The sequence below is a fragment of the Festucalex cinctus genome, chromosome 3 (genome assembly GCF_051991245.1).
Source record: "Festucalex cinctus isolate MCC-2025b chromosome 3, RoL_Fcin_1.0, whole genome shotgun sequence".
NCBI classification, from domain to species: Eukaryota; Metazoa; Chordata; class Actinopteri; order Syngnathiformes; family Syngnathidae; genus Festucalex; species Festucalex cinctus.
In genome coordinates this window covers 32,941,559-32,957,361 of record NC_135413.1, presented here as the reverse complement: position 1 = coordinate 32,957,361, position 15,803 = coordinate 32,941,559, and the positions used below count along the sequence as shown (strand labels likewise).

At 35.9% G+C, this 15,803-nt stretch overlaps 1 protein-coding gene across 1 annotated transcript in view; it reads left to right on the top strand.

Moving 5' to 3' along the window:
- LOC144016545 (calcium-dependent secretion activator 2-like) overlaps nt 1-15,803 on the top strand; it is an 81,747-nt gene that overhangs the window by 42,256 nt on the left and 23,688 nt on the right. The window contains exons 14-20 of the mRNA XM_077517796.1: nt 3,575-3,676; nt 4,788-4,851; nt 5,283-5,406; nt 5,476-5,576; nt 9,764-9,920; nt 13,784-13,925; nt 15,104-15,181. Coding sequence (XP_077373922.1) covers nt 3,575-3,676; nt 4,788-4,851; nt 5,283-5,406; nt 5,476-5,576; nt 9,764-9,920; nt 13,784-13,925; nt 15,104-15,181 — 768 coding nt within the window. The remainder of the gene's footprint in view (nt 1-3,574; nt 3,677-4,787; nt 4,852-5,282; nt 5,407-5,475; nt 5,577-9,763; nt 9,921-13,783; nt 13,926-15,103; nt 15,182-15,803) is intronic.

The window sequence follows — 15,803 nt, the reverse complement described above, 5'->3', positions numbered from 1 at the left end:
GGCCCGATTAATCGGCCGCCCATTGTCATTATATTGGCCTTCAAACATCGGCCAATTGGCCGATTATTTTCCCCTTAAAATGTTAGCGAAGTTTGCTAATTAGCGTTAGCAGTCGAGATGTAACGATATCCAAAGGTCACAATACGATATTACCACGATATGAAGCTCACGATAACATAATTATCACAATATTGTGGGGAGGTTGGCCATATTTAATTTCATTTATTTAATATTTAATGTAATAAATTTAATGAATTATCATTATTGATTAATTCATTTAATTAATTCATTAAATTTTTCATTAATTACATTTATGATTTATGTGTGTATATATATTATATATATAATTATTATTTAGTATTATTATTAGATATATATATTTTTTTATATTGATATTATTTTATTTATTATTTTTTATTAGTTTAGTTGATTAGTTATTTATTAGTAATTAATTACAACTACATTTTTTTTTCATATTTCTGATGAATTCATCGCAAGTGTTTCCTGTTTGCTTTTCGAAAGACTGTAATAGTGAGAGGAGTTTTTTTTTTTTCCCGTCACGTATTTGTGCGTGTGAGCCACTTGTTGGTTTGCTCCCAGTGTGACCCCTCGAATCCCCCCCCCCCCCCCCCCCCTTCACTCCCCCTTGCCCGGCAATCGCAAATCTGCCAAACGTTTCTGCGCATTTTCTCTTTGTTGGCTGCCGGAGTCAATTAGCCGCTAATGATTAGCTCCTCCCGCTAATCGGCCGGCGTGTTTTTTGTTTAGTTTTGTCGCCAGGCTGGCTTTTTGTCAGCTGGAACTTGTCGTTTGAGTCATTGGCGCTCGTCGAGGGTCCCTCCGGGGAAAAGACAAAACAACAGACACTTAATTGCACAAGTGGACTTTCCCTCCCTTTTTTGGGTGCTCGGACAGACGGGACATGCGTCAACAATGTCCATATTTGATTGTCGGATTTCCTCGTGTTTGCTGTACAATCTGAGACTTGTTGCCGTGGCAACAGAAGCGTCGCTTAACTTGACGACCAACTAGTGGTTCTGATTTGAGGCCGATTTGTGATTCCAGTATTTGGCAGGGGAAAAAAAAATGACAACCGATTAATCGGTCCAAGTTTTCCCACCGATGCTTTGTAGGCCTGGCAGTGCAAATGATCCGATTATTTTTATGTGTGGAGCAAAAGATTGAGAGTTCTTTTCAATTCCTTTGAATGATGTCATTAACTGTATGTTGTTATACAGGAAGTGTTCACTCGTTTATCGCGGGTGTTATGCTCCAAAAAATACCCGCGATAATGGAAATCCACGTTAATTAAAAAAAAAATTTAAAAAAATTTTAAAAAAATTATTGTATTTTTTTAGTCTTGGTATGATTTTGACTTTATTATAAATGCTTTTTCATTCATCATATATTTTCTTTTTTCATGTATTTGAATTTTCTGCCTTAAAAGTATTTTTTTAATTATTACAGCATAGTAGCTATATATTTTTTATTTATTTTATGTTTATTTTGGTATGATTTTTAGTTTATTATGACTGCTTTTTTTTTATTCATCATTTGGGTTTTTTCCCATTTATAGTCATTTTTTTTTTGGGGGGGGGGGGGGGGGGGGGGGGGCTGTTTTTCGTCCCTTGGGCAGATTTTCTGCTTATCACTTACACTTGAGCCGCATTGAGTATAAACACACAAATAAGAAAGAAGACGCCCCCCAATTTCCCATTTGCCCCCCCCCCCCCCCCCACCCCCCCTCCTCCTTCGTTATTAGCGCTTCATTCAGCCTTGGCAGCTCGCTTGCTTGATTTAGCAGCAACAATGTGTCTGAAGCGCAGCAAGCTGTCGCAGCGCACACTTAAAACCCCCCTCGGACCCCCGCCTCGGACCCCTGTCACCCGTGAGAGCGCGAACGTGAGCGCACATGTGGCATCTCACTCGCTAACCAATACGACACTTTTTGTGCTGAATGGATGCTAACGTGATAGGCCTCGGATTTGGATACACGTCTTCAGGGTTTTTGTTTTTGTTGGGGTTTTTTGGAGGGCAATTTGCAAATCACTCACCAAAAAAAATAAAAAAATACAAAAATGTCAATCACAGAAACACCTTGACGGATCAAACGTGTTTTATGCTGGTTTTCTTTCACGCTGATTTGCAGAGAAATTTGCAGCCTTAAAAAAAATATATATATATATTTAATAATAAAATATTATTTTTTATTTCATTAATATTAGCATTATTATTATGATTATTATTATATTGTAGGAAGTTATTTTCACTTTTTTTATTTTAACACAGGACGTTATTTTTAAATTGAAAAAAAAAACTAAAACTAATACTGAATCTAACTAAAACTAAGCATTTATTAAATAACTAAAACTAATAAAAATGAACCAGCCTGAAAACTCATTCGAACTAACTCAATTTAAAAGAACAAAACTCAAATCAAATGTGACTGGAATGAAAATTCCCAAACGATAATAACAATTGCGTATCATTTGCCGATATCGAGTATATGAAATAGTGAAATCGGGCCTGCTTTTCACATGAAAGTCAAGCGACTTGTGAAGAAAACCAAACGTGGAAGCGTCGTCGTCGTCGTCTTGTTTTCATCACATCGCCCGAGTTGTTGACGCTAACTCGCTAACTCGCTAACGCGCGCGCGGCCGATTGCTTCTCTTCATTCTTCACTTTCCGCGCGTCGGTCGAGTCAAGGTCGTCGTCGTCGCCGCCGCCGCCGCCGCTTTGCTTCCCTCCTTCCTTTCTTCTCTTTTTCTTCCTTTGCGTCTTTTGAGAGACTCGGCCAAACTTGAATGGAAGATCAAATGAACGATTTGCCTTCAAATTCAACTGGAATCGGCAAAAAACAAAAAAGAAACGTTTGCATGTGCTGCTAACCCGTTTGTGTGGTTGCACATTTATCACAAAGAACCGTCGCCTCGCTGGGCAATTAATTGAATTAATACGATTGATCGTCATTTTGAAAAATTGAATCGTTTGAAGATTTGCTAAATCGTGAAATGGAATGTTTTCTTGTGGATGATGTTTGTTGTGTTCCGTGACATCCAAATGTTTTTGTGACTTGTACTTTTGCTAACTATGAAGGTTAACACGATCTTAAAATAGTATACTTTTTTATTATTATTATTATTATTTTAGCATTTTGCCCAGGAATTAATTTTGAATACATGAAAAAAAATCATTTTTGGAGGTGGGGAAATTAAAGTGCCATATTAATAAAGATGACTTGACTTAAGTTGCATTATGTTATAATGGTGAAAATCTGTCAATAATTGGGGCTAATTAAAATTGCCATTAAAGAAAAAAAGAATTGAAACTTTTACTTTTGGGAGAGAAAAAAAAAATGTGGACAAATGTGCAAATATTTTGGTGTTAAAATGTTTCGATTCTGGATTTGAGTGTTGAAAACTCGCCATCAGTTCAATGCTAATTTACTTTAGCCTGTATATATATATATATAAAATATCCCAAATGTATGAAATGATCGTAAGGCTCATTTTGATGGTCAAATGTTACATGGAAGTTGAACATTGATTGATGGATTGATTGACGGATGCCAAAGACCGGACGGGATGTGGACGGTGACGCTGGAGGAGAAGGAGCAGTTTCATGCCGTCAGGAGTCGACTCGTGCTGCTCCTGGAGAACCACATCACACACTTCAGGTGAGCAAACGTGCGCAAGTGTTTTGCAGCTACTTGGGGGAAAAAAATAATACAAAAAAAATCCTGTTTTTCTGATCAATTTTTTTTTTTTTGGCGAGCTTTGTTTTTTTTTTTAGGTTTTTTTTTTTTTTAGGTTTTGATTTTTTTTTCCGCTGTATTTCTGAGTAATTTTTTTCTGTTTTTTAATATTTCTTTTCTGGTTTTCTTAGTAATTTTTCCCAGATTTATAAAAATAATTGTTTTTTTCTGTTTTTCTGAGTATTTTTTTTCTGTTTTATTGAATATTTTTTTGAAATGTTATCTTAAATTCCTGTTTTTCTGACTAATTTTTTTTTTTAGTATTTTTTTCCTGTTTTATTGACTTTTTTTTCCACTGTATTTCTGACTAATTTTTTTCCAGTTTTTAAAAAGATATATTTTTTCCTGTTTTTCTGAAAAATTTATTCCTGTTTTTCTTAGTAACTTTTCCGTTTTTTTTTTCCTGTTTTTCTGAATATTTTTTGTCTGTTTTTCTGAATTTTTTTTCAGTTTTTCCCTCAGAGATTAGAGAGTAAACAACAATACAGTATACACATAAAATATTCTGTAAAATCCCATTTTTCTTAATAATTTTTGCCCCTGTTTTTCAGAATATTTCAAAAAAGAAATTCAGTAAAACATAAAAAAAATATTCATAATGAATGCAATACGCTTCAGAACCAACGAGCCCACAAAAAAAAAAAAAAAAAAAACTGTTATCACAACTATCGTCACTACTGCTTCCAATTTGTATGTATGTATTTATTGATGTATTTATTTCCTATTTGAAGTGTGGTGAAACAAATGCGGTGGGGGTGCGTTGAGCGAGCACGGCGGTGGGGGGGCGGGGCTTCTTTAACCTCCAAGGTCATCTTGGCGGGGCGCACTTGAGTTGTTTGTTCACTCGTCAATGAAGAAGGTGAGAAAAAAAAAGAAAAAAAAAAAGCCGCTTCTTGTTCTTTCTTCGCGTCATTCGAGCAAAAGGAGGCGGCGCCATCTGTTGAAGGTGCGCGCTCGCTTCTTCAAGAACTTTTTTTTTTTTTTTTCTTTTTTTTTAATGTTTTTGTGTGTGTGTGTGTGTGTGTGTGCGCAGGTACTGCTTCCCTTTCGGACGACCAGATGGTGCCCTGAAGGCCACGCTCTCCCTGCAGGAGAAGGTATTATTATTATGATTATTATTATGATTAGTATTATTAGTATTCTTTATTTATTTATTTTTTACAAGTGAAGTTCCTTCCATTTTTTTGTTCATTTGTACGCAAGCGTATTGCATTTACTTGAAAAAAGAAAAACATAATTTTATGGTAATGCTAAATGTGTTGCTTGTCATGAACTCATTTGCTTGATCCAAAAAACATATTTTTACAAATTTACATTTTGACTTTGATGCAACCTCTGACCTGAAGAGGTCACTTAAAGCAACGGTAGTTGCCAGCAGGTGGCATCAGAGTGCAAGAGATCCCTCATGTTGCAACAAGCTCTTTTCACCAGGAATGTGAATATCAATGAAACTTCCAATGCGAATTGCTGCAAAACGGAAACGGATGCAAAATATTATTATTATTATTATTATTATTTTTTGCATCAGGTTCTGATGAAGGACCCGAGCACGCCGGTCGACGCCGCCGAGATGAAGAAGGTGGTGCAGCGATGTCTGGAAAAGGCGGCGGGCGTCAACTACGGCCAACTCATCCAGTACGCCAACATGAAAGGTGAGGTGGGCGGGGCTTCTCACCCGATAATCCGCTGATGGTCGTTTTTTTCATTTTTGCGTCGGCTAGCCGAGCCCGAGGCGGACGCCGAGAAGCGGTTGGACGACGCCGTCCGTCTGGCCGAGCTGGTCATCGAAGTGTTGCAGCAAAACGACGAGCATCACGCCGAGGTGACCTTCTTTGTCTTCTTCTCGACGCAATCGTCATTTGAATAGTCATTTGATGCTTTATGACTTGTTTTACAAGGATGCTATTTTTTATATTTCCGTTTTGTATTATTAGAGCTTTTTTTTATTACTTGATGCAACCAAGGAACAAGTTTTGCTGAGCTGTTTTTTTTTTTTTATTTGTGTATTTATTTTGTATCTTTCAATTACTTGACGCAACCTCGTTAATCGTTGGAGCTAATTAACACATTGAATCCCATTTAAATGTTTGTTTATATGCACGGAAAACACAATGAGAATTTTTGCTCTTCTTCATTTGCTCTAAAACCATATAAATACGTTCTATTTTAAATATTGCCAGTGTGCCAAAGACGTATTTATACGGTTTTTTTTTTGTTTTGTTTGTTTTTTATATGCTAGCGCATATAGACAGCTTTGATGCAGCCTCTGAACTGAAGAGAATGGTTGAAGCAATGGTAGTTATTACAAAAACAGCCGGCAGGTGGTTTTTCTGAATTTTTTTTTTCACTGTATTTTTGACAAATCTTTGTTTTGTTTTGTTTTTAAATATTTTTCCCCATTTTTCTAAAAAAAAAAGTGTTTTTCTCAGTAATTTTTCCCTGTTTTATAAAATGTTTTTTTTTTAGTATTTTTTTGTTTTATTTAATTTTTTTTCGCTGTATTTCTGAGTAATTTATTTTCTGTTTTTTAAAAAATAGATATTTTTCCCCATTTTTCTGAACATTTTTTTCCTGTTTTTCTTAGTAATTTTTCCCTGTTGTATAAAATAATTATTTTTCTGTTTTTTTTTTTATGTTTTTCTGTTTTATTTAATAATTTTATATATAATATAGCTTCTGACATGAAGAGCAATGGTAGTTGTTACCGAAACGGCCAGCAGGTGGCAGCAGAGTATAGGAGATCAACCAAGGCCATGTTGCAACAGGCTCTTTTTGACTGTTTTCACCAGGAATCTGAATATTGATGAAACTGATCTATATTCTAATGCTAATTGCTGCAAAATGGAAACAGATAGAAATCGACTTCTTTTTTTTCCCCTGGTGAAAGAAGACACTCTAATCTTTCTTTTTGTAGCGTGCATGTTTTTATAGCAATAGAACACAATATTTTGTGGGCTTCGCAAAATCAGTCCAAATCCAACATAACAGTCAAATAACGATAGTACGTGTAAGAATATTCTGATAAGTACGATGATATAAATAACGATACAATGGCGCCTTGAGATACTTTGACCCAATTTACAAAGTTTTTTTTTTAGGATTTTTGTTTTTTTTTCTTCCACTTTCATTTGACTGTAAAAACGCTCCTGTTAGCATAATGCTAACACCTAATGGAAAACACCACTCACAATTTAGCACCGATAGGCACCATGTGTATCGCTTTAAGTAATCGATTTTTAAATGGTGTAGCAACACTTGGACAAACATCATCCAACGTCATATATTCTTTATCCTCTGTGGAGACGCGACAACACAATAGTATTTTGTTACGTAAGATAAAATGCATTTTTATCAATAGCGCACGGAAATGAAGCCAATTCAGCTTTTTTCACAAACGTTTTCGCCGACTTTTCGGCGTCACTTTTCTTTTCTGCTCGCCGTTTGTGCACAAACGACGCCCACGCGTAAACGGCAGATGTGGATTGGACGTCAGCGGCTGTTCTCGGAACGCCGTCGCCGTGGCAACCGGCCGCCGATGTCGACTGAGAAATTAACAACTCGCCGACCCGTCAAACTGTCGTCGTCGTTGTTGTTATTGTGTCATCGGCAGAATTGTTGTATTTATTATTTTTTTAAAGTCTTCCTTTTCATACTTTTTGAAGGACTTTCAAGTTGTGCATATTTTGTTGTCTCACTTTAGTGTCCTTGTTTTTTTTTTATTTTATTTTTTTATTTCCTGAATAATTGTCTGTCTGATTTATTAATGAGCTGATATGAAAATTGGCAGAAATTGACCAAAGAAAAAGTCCCAATTATTAGCCGATTTAAATTGGTCAAAGCCGAGTACAAATACGTGAATATTAAAGATTGTGTCTATGGAAAGTCCACCTTAACGTTTAGTGACCAAATGTTTGTGTTTTTTTTATTTTGTTTTGTTTTTTTCTCTGTGCTGCTGCTGCTGAAAGGGACAAGAGGTAAGTTTGTTTTGGTGATTTTTTTTTTCCTTTTTTTTTTGTGAATACCAGTCATTATGTTTTAATTTTTTTCAAAATTTTTGACAATAATATGTTCTATGCATCCCCACGAGTCTAAACACGGTTTTCTGGTTAATATTGCGTTTATGGAATATGAGTTAAAGCAGCAAAAATGCAGCCATTTTGATCCATCTCAGGAGCTGCGCTGTGATTGATTTTTAGTTTTATTTTATTTCATTAATGGAATTGTTTTTTGAATTTTAGTTTATTTTCGTTAGTTTTCATCTTTATTTCATTTTGTTAACAAAATTGTTTTTTGAAATGTATTTTTTATGTTAGTTTTCAATTTTATTGTATTTCGTTAACGAAATTGTTTTTTTTTTGTTTTTTATTTTAGTTTTCATTAGTTTTTGTTTATTTTATTCCGTTTGCAAAACTTTTTTTTTTTTTTTCATTTTAGTTGTATTTTTTTCATTAGTTTTCGTTTTATTTTTTGTTAACGAAATTGTTTTTTGAATTTTAGTTTTAGTTTTTTGGTTAGTTTTCATTTTTATTTTATTTCGTGAACGAAATTGTTTTGGAATTTTAATTTGTTTTTTCATAAGTTTTCATTTTTATTTTAACGATTTTTTTATTTGTTTGTGTTTCATTAGCTTTTGTTCTTTTATTTTGTTCACGAAATTTTTTAAATTTTAGTTTGTTTTTTTAGTAGTTTTTTCATTCTATTTTAACAAAACATTTTTTTAAATTTTAGTTTGTTTTTTCGTTAGTTTTTTTTTTTTTTTTAGTTTTTTTTCATTAGTTTTTATTTCCTAAATTAACCTTGCTCAGGTCACATATAACATAATTATTTGTGAAGAAATGTTTAACGTTGACTTCCATGTTAAGGGCAATTTTCTATTGAAATTGTAAACATACAGACAAATATGATTGTAGATTTAAGGCTTAATAATTTTATTTTGTGTTTGCTGTGCTGACTTCCTGGCCACGCTCCTTTTTGCGTGGTCCTCATCCTTCCCCGCTTCCCGTTTTGTTGTGTTTGTCGCGTTCGTCAGCTTTCAAGGAGCTCCAAAGTGCGACGGGGCGCTCGCTTAATGCGGCTTTTCTTTTTTTTTTCCTCTCTCTCGCAAGGCCTGATGGGAAATCCCCGCAAGGCCACGGCGTAAAGAGCCGCCGAGGTTTTTTTTTTTTTTTCTTTTTCTGATTGTGGCCACGCTGCCTCTTCGTCCTCGCCGCCTTTCAAGGCCGGTTGCACTTTTCTCGCGCGCGCTCCTTTAAGACGTCAAAAGCGGGCGGGCGGACCTTTTGAACCGCCCGCCGCCGAAGCCGAAGCACTTCGGAGTCGGCAGATGCTCGCCGAGCAGGCGGCAAGTGTTGGCGGACCACTTATCTTTTTCAAAAAAAAAAACAGAAATAAAACACTTAAAAGATGAAACCAGGCCAATAATAAATATTTACCACCAGCTAGCTTTATTTGTAGCGTAAATTAGCATTTTTAATTTACTCACTTATTCTCACCGCCTAACAAAAACAAAAATATCAACAGCCACCAACATGAAATTTAGTGTACATGTTTAATAAATAACAGGAAAAAAATAAAAAATCTCATGGAGTCATGAATTTGAACAGGAAGTCGGCCATTTTGGGTTGAAGCAGCCATTTTGTGCTCTCCCGTCAGATAAAATAAAAATGCCACTCACCACTAGGGATGTAACGATACTGGCAAAATTACGATATTAAAATCTGCATGTCTGTTTAAAAAGTGAAATGTAATTTTGACAAGGCATGTTTTGGCCCTTCAATGTTTAAACTTGACTCATTGAGCAATTTTCAGCAGTGAAAAGTGAAGATTTTGTCCATTTTGCACTCTATCATGACCCCTGGAAAGTTTTTAAAAAAATCATTTGCCACAAAATTGGGTGCACGTCGACCATAACAGCACCCACCAAAAAGTCTCAAGGTTGTCCTATGTCCTAAAATTGAACATGAAGTCGGCCATTTTGGTTTGAAGCAGCCCTTTTTTTGTTGTCGTCAGGCGTTTTCGCTGTGGCCCGAGCTGATGCGCGAGCACGCCGAGAGCTTCCTGTCGCTGTACCGCGTGGACATGGACTCGTCTCTGCAGGCGCAGCCCGTCGATTCGTGGAGCAGCTTTCCGCTCTTCCAGCTCCTCAACGGATTCCTCAGCGCCAATCGTGAGTCCCTTCCTTCGGCCTTTTGCCAAACGTTGCGCTCGCTTCACATTAGCGCAGAGCAGGAGTAGGAAACCTTTTCAATAGATGAGACCTTCTTCCGTATCAGCCATGTTTCGATCTTTCTGGCGTCCATTAAGTAGTTCAAGTGAGATGATGTCATCTTCTGCTAGTTACTGTGAGCATTAAAAGATAAAAGGGCCAGTAAAAGTTTGCCAGGACTTTTCAGTCGGTGCCGTGACCCGGATTCGAACCAGTTTTTCTTGTTTTGGGTCGGCAAAATGCTGAATTGGTGCTCATCCCGAATATGCTGATATAAAAAAAACGAGTATTCCAGTTTTTAGTTGCACTCTGTGGGGGAGAGAAAATCGCAATGTGACAACTTACCCCATGTGACAACAAAGCCTCGTCTCCGCTCCGGTACATTTTTTTTTTTTTTTTGTACCATTTTTTTTTTCTCGTTTTATGCTTTTTTGTTGTTGTTTTTTTTGTACCCTTTTTTTTCTGTTTTATGTTTTGTTTTGTTTTGATTTGTTTTTTACACTTTACCATTTCTTTTTGTTGTATGTGCTTTTTATGTTTTTATTTTATTTATTTATTTATTTATTCACTTTTTTCCCTCGTTTAACTTATCACATTTTTGGCACGTTTTTGTCCTTAATTAAAACAAAAATTTAAAAAGCCATTTTTTTTTCCTGCCTTGTTTTCTCCTTATTTGACTCTGTTTTGGTAACGTCTTAATTGAAACAAATTCTAGTGTTTTTTTTGTTTTTTTCCCTGTATCCTTTTATGTTTGTCATTTCTCACTCACATTCTTTAAGTTTTATTTATTTATTTATTTTTTTGTACTTTTTAATCTTCCATATTTTCTTCCTTTTAAAGTACCTTTTTAGGTTTTACTATGGATTCAAATGAATTTTTGTGTTTCCCATCCGTTATTTTGTGCTTTCGAGTTTGCCTTTCAAATATTTCATACTGATGTCGTTCATATAATTTTAGGACTTCAAATGACCCTTTGAGTGCTTGATGGGGTTTTTTGTACGCAATCATATTTTGTACTTTTTTTTTTCCTTTTACCGTCTTAGATTTTTGGCTTCTTTTTTTTTTTTTTTTTTTACTTGAACCAAACACATTTGATACTTTTCTTACATTTGACAGTGAAGAGAGGAGCAACACCTTGGGGGAGGTCATGAGAATTGGCGGGGGCTGCAAACGAGTCGATCGGGAAACTAAAAGGTGTTTTTTTTGTTTGTTTTTTGTTTTTGTTTTATTCCGGCTCAAGGTCCCAACGCGAGAACGTGACGGCCCATTGTCGGCGACTTGGCTTTGTGCGCGCTTTTTCTTCCGGCGCCGCGATAATGCGTCGCGGTCCCAAGGGCGCTCGGGGGGGGAAAACAAAAGCCGTTGGCGCCGGCGCCAACGTGTTGATTTTTGCGTGCGCCATTGTGGGCGCTAATTACGTGGAAGGAAAGGCAAGGCGAGAAGAGGAGAAGGACGCCACTTGGGCAGCCTTCCGCGGGCGGCGGCGGCGGCGGCGAACCTTGACAAGATGCCTTTTTCAAAGGCTCGCTTCAAAGGCGCTAACAAGTCTGCGACTGCGCCGGGCTTTTTTGCACACTTTGCAAATGCTCACTTGTTTGGCGGTGGCGCGAAGCGGCGCGGGCGGGCGGGGGAGGGAGAGAGAAGGGAGGAGCAAGTGGAAGGGAAATAAAACGCCGCTGGTACTTTCGGAAGTCCAAGTTGACAAAACGGGGGACTTGCTTACATTTCCAGAAAAGGAAAAAAAATAAATAAATTCCACATTTTTGTCAATTTTAATTTATTTTAAAGAGAAAAAAAGAATAATTTTCCACATTTTTGTCAATTTTAATTAATTTTTTTTATTTTAAAAAGAGAAGGAAAAAAATGAATAATTTTTTTTGGGGGTCTTCTTTTCGTTTGGCCGAGTCCACATTTGGTGTCACCAAAGTGAATCCAAAAACATTTTTCCAATGCCAAACGTTGGCAATATTTGTCTTTTGAAAGGCCGTGTAGCCCGTTTAGCGTTTCTGCTCGTATTCAAACCAAACAAAAATCCATTTTCCGAACTGGAATTGTTGTTCATATAAGCGAATGTTTGTCAAGTCGGATCCTCGGGGCAAAACAAAACTTTTTTTTTTTTTCCAAGTCTCCCAATTGCCCCTAAAATAAAAGCCGTACATTGAGACATTTTTTTTTTAATCCTCTTTATTTCGTCGACTAAAATTGCACTTTATTTAAAAAAGAAAAAAAGGAATAATTTTCCCCATTTTTGTAAAAATTTTTTTTATGGTTTTCTTTTCCTTTGGCAAACTATTGACGAACTGTCAAACGATTTTCTTGCAGAATATTTTTGTTTTCCAATACTTATCTGTAATATTTTGCAATGTTTTGCATTCCTTTTTGCTCAAATTCATTGCTATTATTTCATACTTGAGCTTTTCTGTGCCAATGCTCACTTGTTGTTGGCGAGCGAGGGAGGGAGGGACGGATGTCAGAGGGACGGATGTCAGGAGGACGGATGGCAGCGCTGGTCTTCGGCTCCCTCGGGGGTCGAAAAAGACGAGCGTTCGTCACACAAGCCATTTGCGACTTAATGAAGCCCGCCGAGACGTTGGAAACGTCGTTACTGTTGCCCGCAATTCATGAAGGACGCCAGCCAAGGACGGAGAATGACGGAGGACGCCTGCGCCGGCGCACCGCTTTGCTCCGAAAACGCGCTGAGGAAAACATTTTTTTTTTTTTCACAAAATTCCTCCTTTTCAAGCACAAATGCAAAATATTTCATATCATGTAATTAGTTACTGTTCAGTGTTGTTTAAGGGTATTATTATCATTAATAATAACAACAATACAATTAATATGAATAATAATAATGAAATGACAAGTTGTAGTTGTAGTAGTATTTGATATATTTATTGAATAATACCTCATTTTTAACACTCCAATCAATACAGTTATTGCAAATTTATCATGAGCAACAATAAAATGTATTTAGTTTTCAATCCTTCAATCTCATTCATTAAAAAAAAAAAAAAAAAAAACCTTTAAAATGAAAAACATTTTTTGGAGAGAGTGATTTGGTTTATGTATTGTTATTTTTGTTTTTTTTAATGTCATTTTTTGGTTGTATTTGCTTTTGATTTAGAAAACTTGGAAGCCATAAAATATTTTGGGGGTCGGAGAGGAAAGGAAAAAATAAGATGAAACAAAAATCAAGGGTGTATTTTATTGTAATTACATACAACATTTTGTCTTATATATATTAGGGCTGCACGATCATGTGATATCAATATCACTATATTCAGGAAATGACATTTTTATGATCTAATGGTCAGAATAAAAAAAAAAAATTTCATGCAGCCAAAAGCAAACTCAATAATATTATGAGTTAATGAATTGTAATTAATTATGATGGCAGCGCACGTTTTAGTTAGCGGCTGACTGGCCAAACTCAAATTCAAGCATAAAATTTCATATGAAACTTATTACGTCTTTGCGATATGCATATTGCATGGGCCAATATCGTGATATTAATATAATTTTTAATCGATATTGTGCTGTCCTAGTCTTTAATCGACTGCACATTTTATAATGAAACAGTTGCAATTTGTTCCATTGAATGATCTTTTTTTATTGATATAATATTAGAAAAGATGTATTTGAAATTCACATTCAAACACAAAAGTGAAATCAACCTAGAAATGGGAAAGCAAAAAAAAGTGAAAAATGAAACTCATTGTTGCCGTGAAGGAATTTCGAAAAAGCAAATGTTGGTTGTTGCGCTTTGCTGCTAACTTGATGCGTTGTGGCTCCGCCTCCTCTGGGCCCCTCCCCGCCCCCTGCAGCCCAGCTGTGCGACGGGCCCTTCCACAAGCACCTGCAGGATCTTTTTGTGCCTCTGGTGGTGCGCTACATCGACCTGATGGAGTCGTCCATCGCGCAGTCCGTCCATCGAGGCTTCCGGCAGGAGAGTTGGCAGCCCGTCAAGTAAGACCGTGCAACATCTCGCACATTTTATTTATTTTTTTGACATATTGAACTTGGCTGACCGCTTCCTTGTGCAACCAAAGTTGACTTAAATGTATCGAACATTTTCATTCATTGTCGAAAATTTGCAATCTTGAGGCGACGTAATGCTGCACGGCAACCAAGCGGTATTGTGCAATGCAACACTTCTCGAACAGTTTTGCGTTCAAGAGAGTTCATAGTTGTTGTTTTTTTTTTTTTTTTTTTTTTTTTTTTTTTTTTTTTTTTGTCAACCTATTTTCCTCACTTCCAACTGGTTGCGATAATATTGTGGAATAATTCAGAAAAAAATTCATCTGTTACATTTTTACGATATTGTATTTCGGCTACTTATAAATATTTTTTTTTCCCCAGAGGTAATATTCCGTGGGAAAAAAAATGCAAATTTTTATAGAGGAGGGAATTTTTTTTTTCTCAGAAATTTTCCACTTTAGAAAGTCTCAAAATGTGTGACTTAATAAAATTTGCAACTATAAAAATGCAAATGTGAGTTGTTTTTTTCTCGTAAATTTGGCACATTAATTAGTGACTTTTTTCCTCAGAAATTTGCGATTTTATAAAGTCGCAAAGTTTGTGACTTTATAAAATTTGCCACTTTATGAAGTCGCAAGTTTGCGACTTTAAAATAGCGAATTTCTGAGTTTTTTTCTCGCAAATTTGCCACTTTGATTTGTTTTTTTGTTTTTTTTCTCAGAAATTTTCCACTTTATAAAGTCGCAAAGTTTGCGATTTTATAAAATTTGCCACTTTATAAAGTAGCAAATTTGGCACTGTAATTTGTGATTTTTTTTTTTTTTTTCTTGGAAATTTGCCACTTTATAAAGTCGCAAATTTGCGACACAAATTTATGAGGTTTTTTTTTCCCTCTGGCAAAATTTGGCACTTTAATTTGTGAGTTTATTTTTCTCAAAATATTGCCCCCCCACCCTCTTAAAAAAGTATCTATTTTTGTGTAGCCCTAATACGCCGTCGTAGATTTTTGTGCTGTTTAAAACTCCAATTGAAATTGTGATTCCGATTCCAAAAGAAAAAGAAACACGTGTGGACGTTTTCCTGCTTTTCTTCTTCCTGTGTTGTTGTTGGTCTGTTTTCTGGCGGTTTGTTTTTTCGCTGGCGTTGGCGCTCGCCGGCTGGCTCAGGTGCCTGACCAGCAATCTTCCCAAAGTGGGCGTCTCGCTGCCGAGTTTCTCCTGGATGGCGCCGCTGTGCAACAACACGTATGTTCCGCGCATGCTAGCCGGCGTGTGCTCAGCATGCTCGATCGCTTCAAGCCATCCTTGACTCACTCCATTGAGACATTTTCAGCAGTCAAACGTTCACATTTTGTCTAGAATGACTTCATTATTTTTTTCATAGACAATTAATAGCTTTAAAAACATTTTCTACTTGCTGTTGGTGGTGGTGACGCCACCTGTCCTGAGAAAGTAGGTAACGAGTAATTGTGGCTCAGTTTACTGAAAACAAACCCAGAAAACAGGTGTTCTTTTACGGAAGCGTATCGCATTCACTTAAAAAAGAAAGAAAAAAAATCCTGTTTTTCTGACTCATTTTTTGAGAGAGCTTTGTTTTTGTGAGTATTTTTTTTTCTGTTTTTTTTTTTTATATTTTTTTCTGTCATAAAAAATATTTAAAAAAACAGGGAAACAATTATCAGAAAAACAGGAGGGAAAAAAATTTTGCAATAATTTTTGTTCTGTTTTTTTGGAATATTTTTTTCTGTTTTTTTTTTTTTTTTTTCCTCCTGTTTTTCTAATTTTTGGGGAGCTTTATTTTTTGAGTATTTTTCTTTCCTGTTTTTTATTGTTTTTTTTATTTTTTTTCTGTTTTACTGATTTTTTT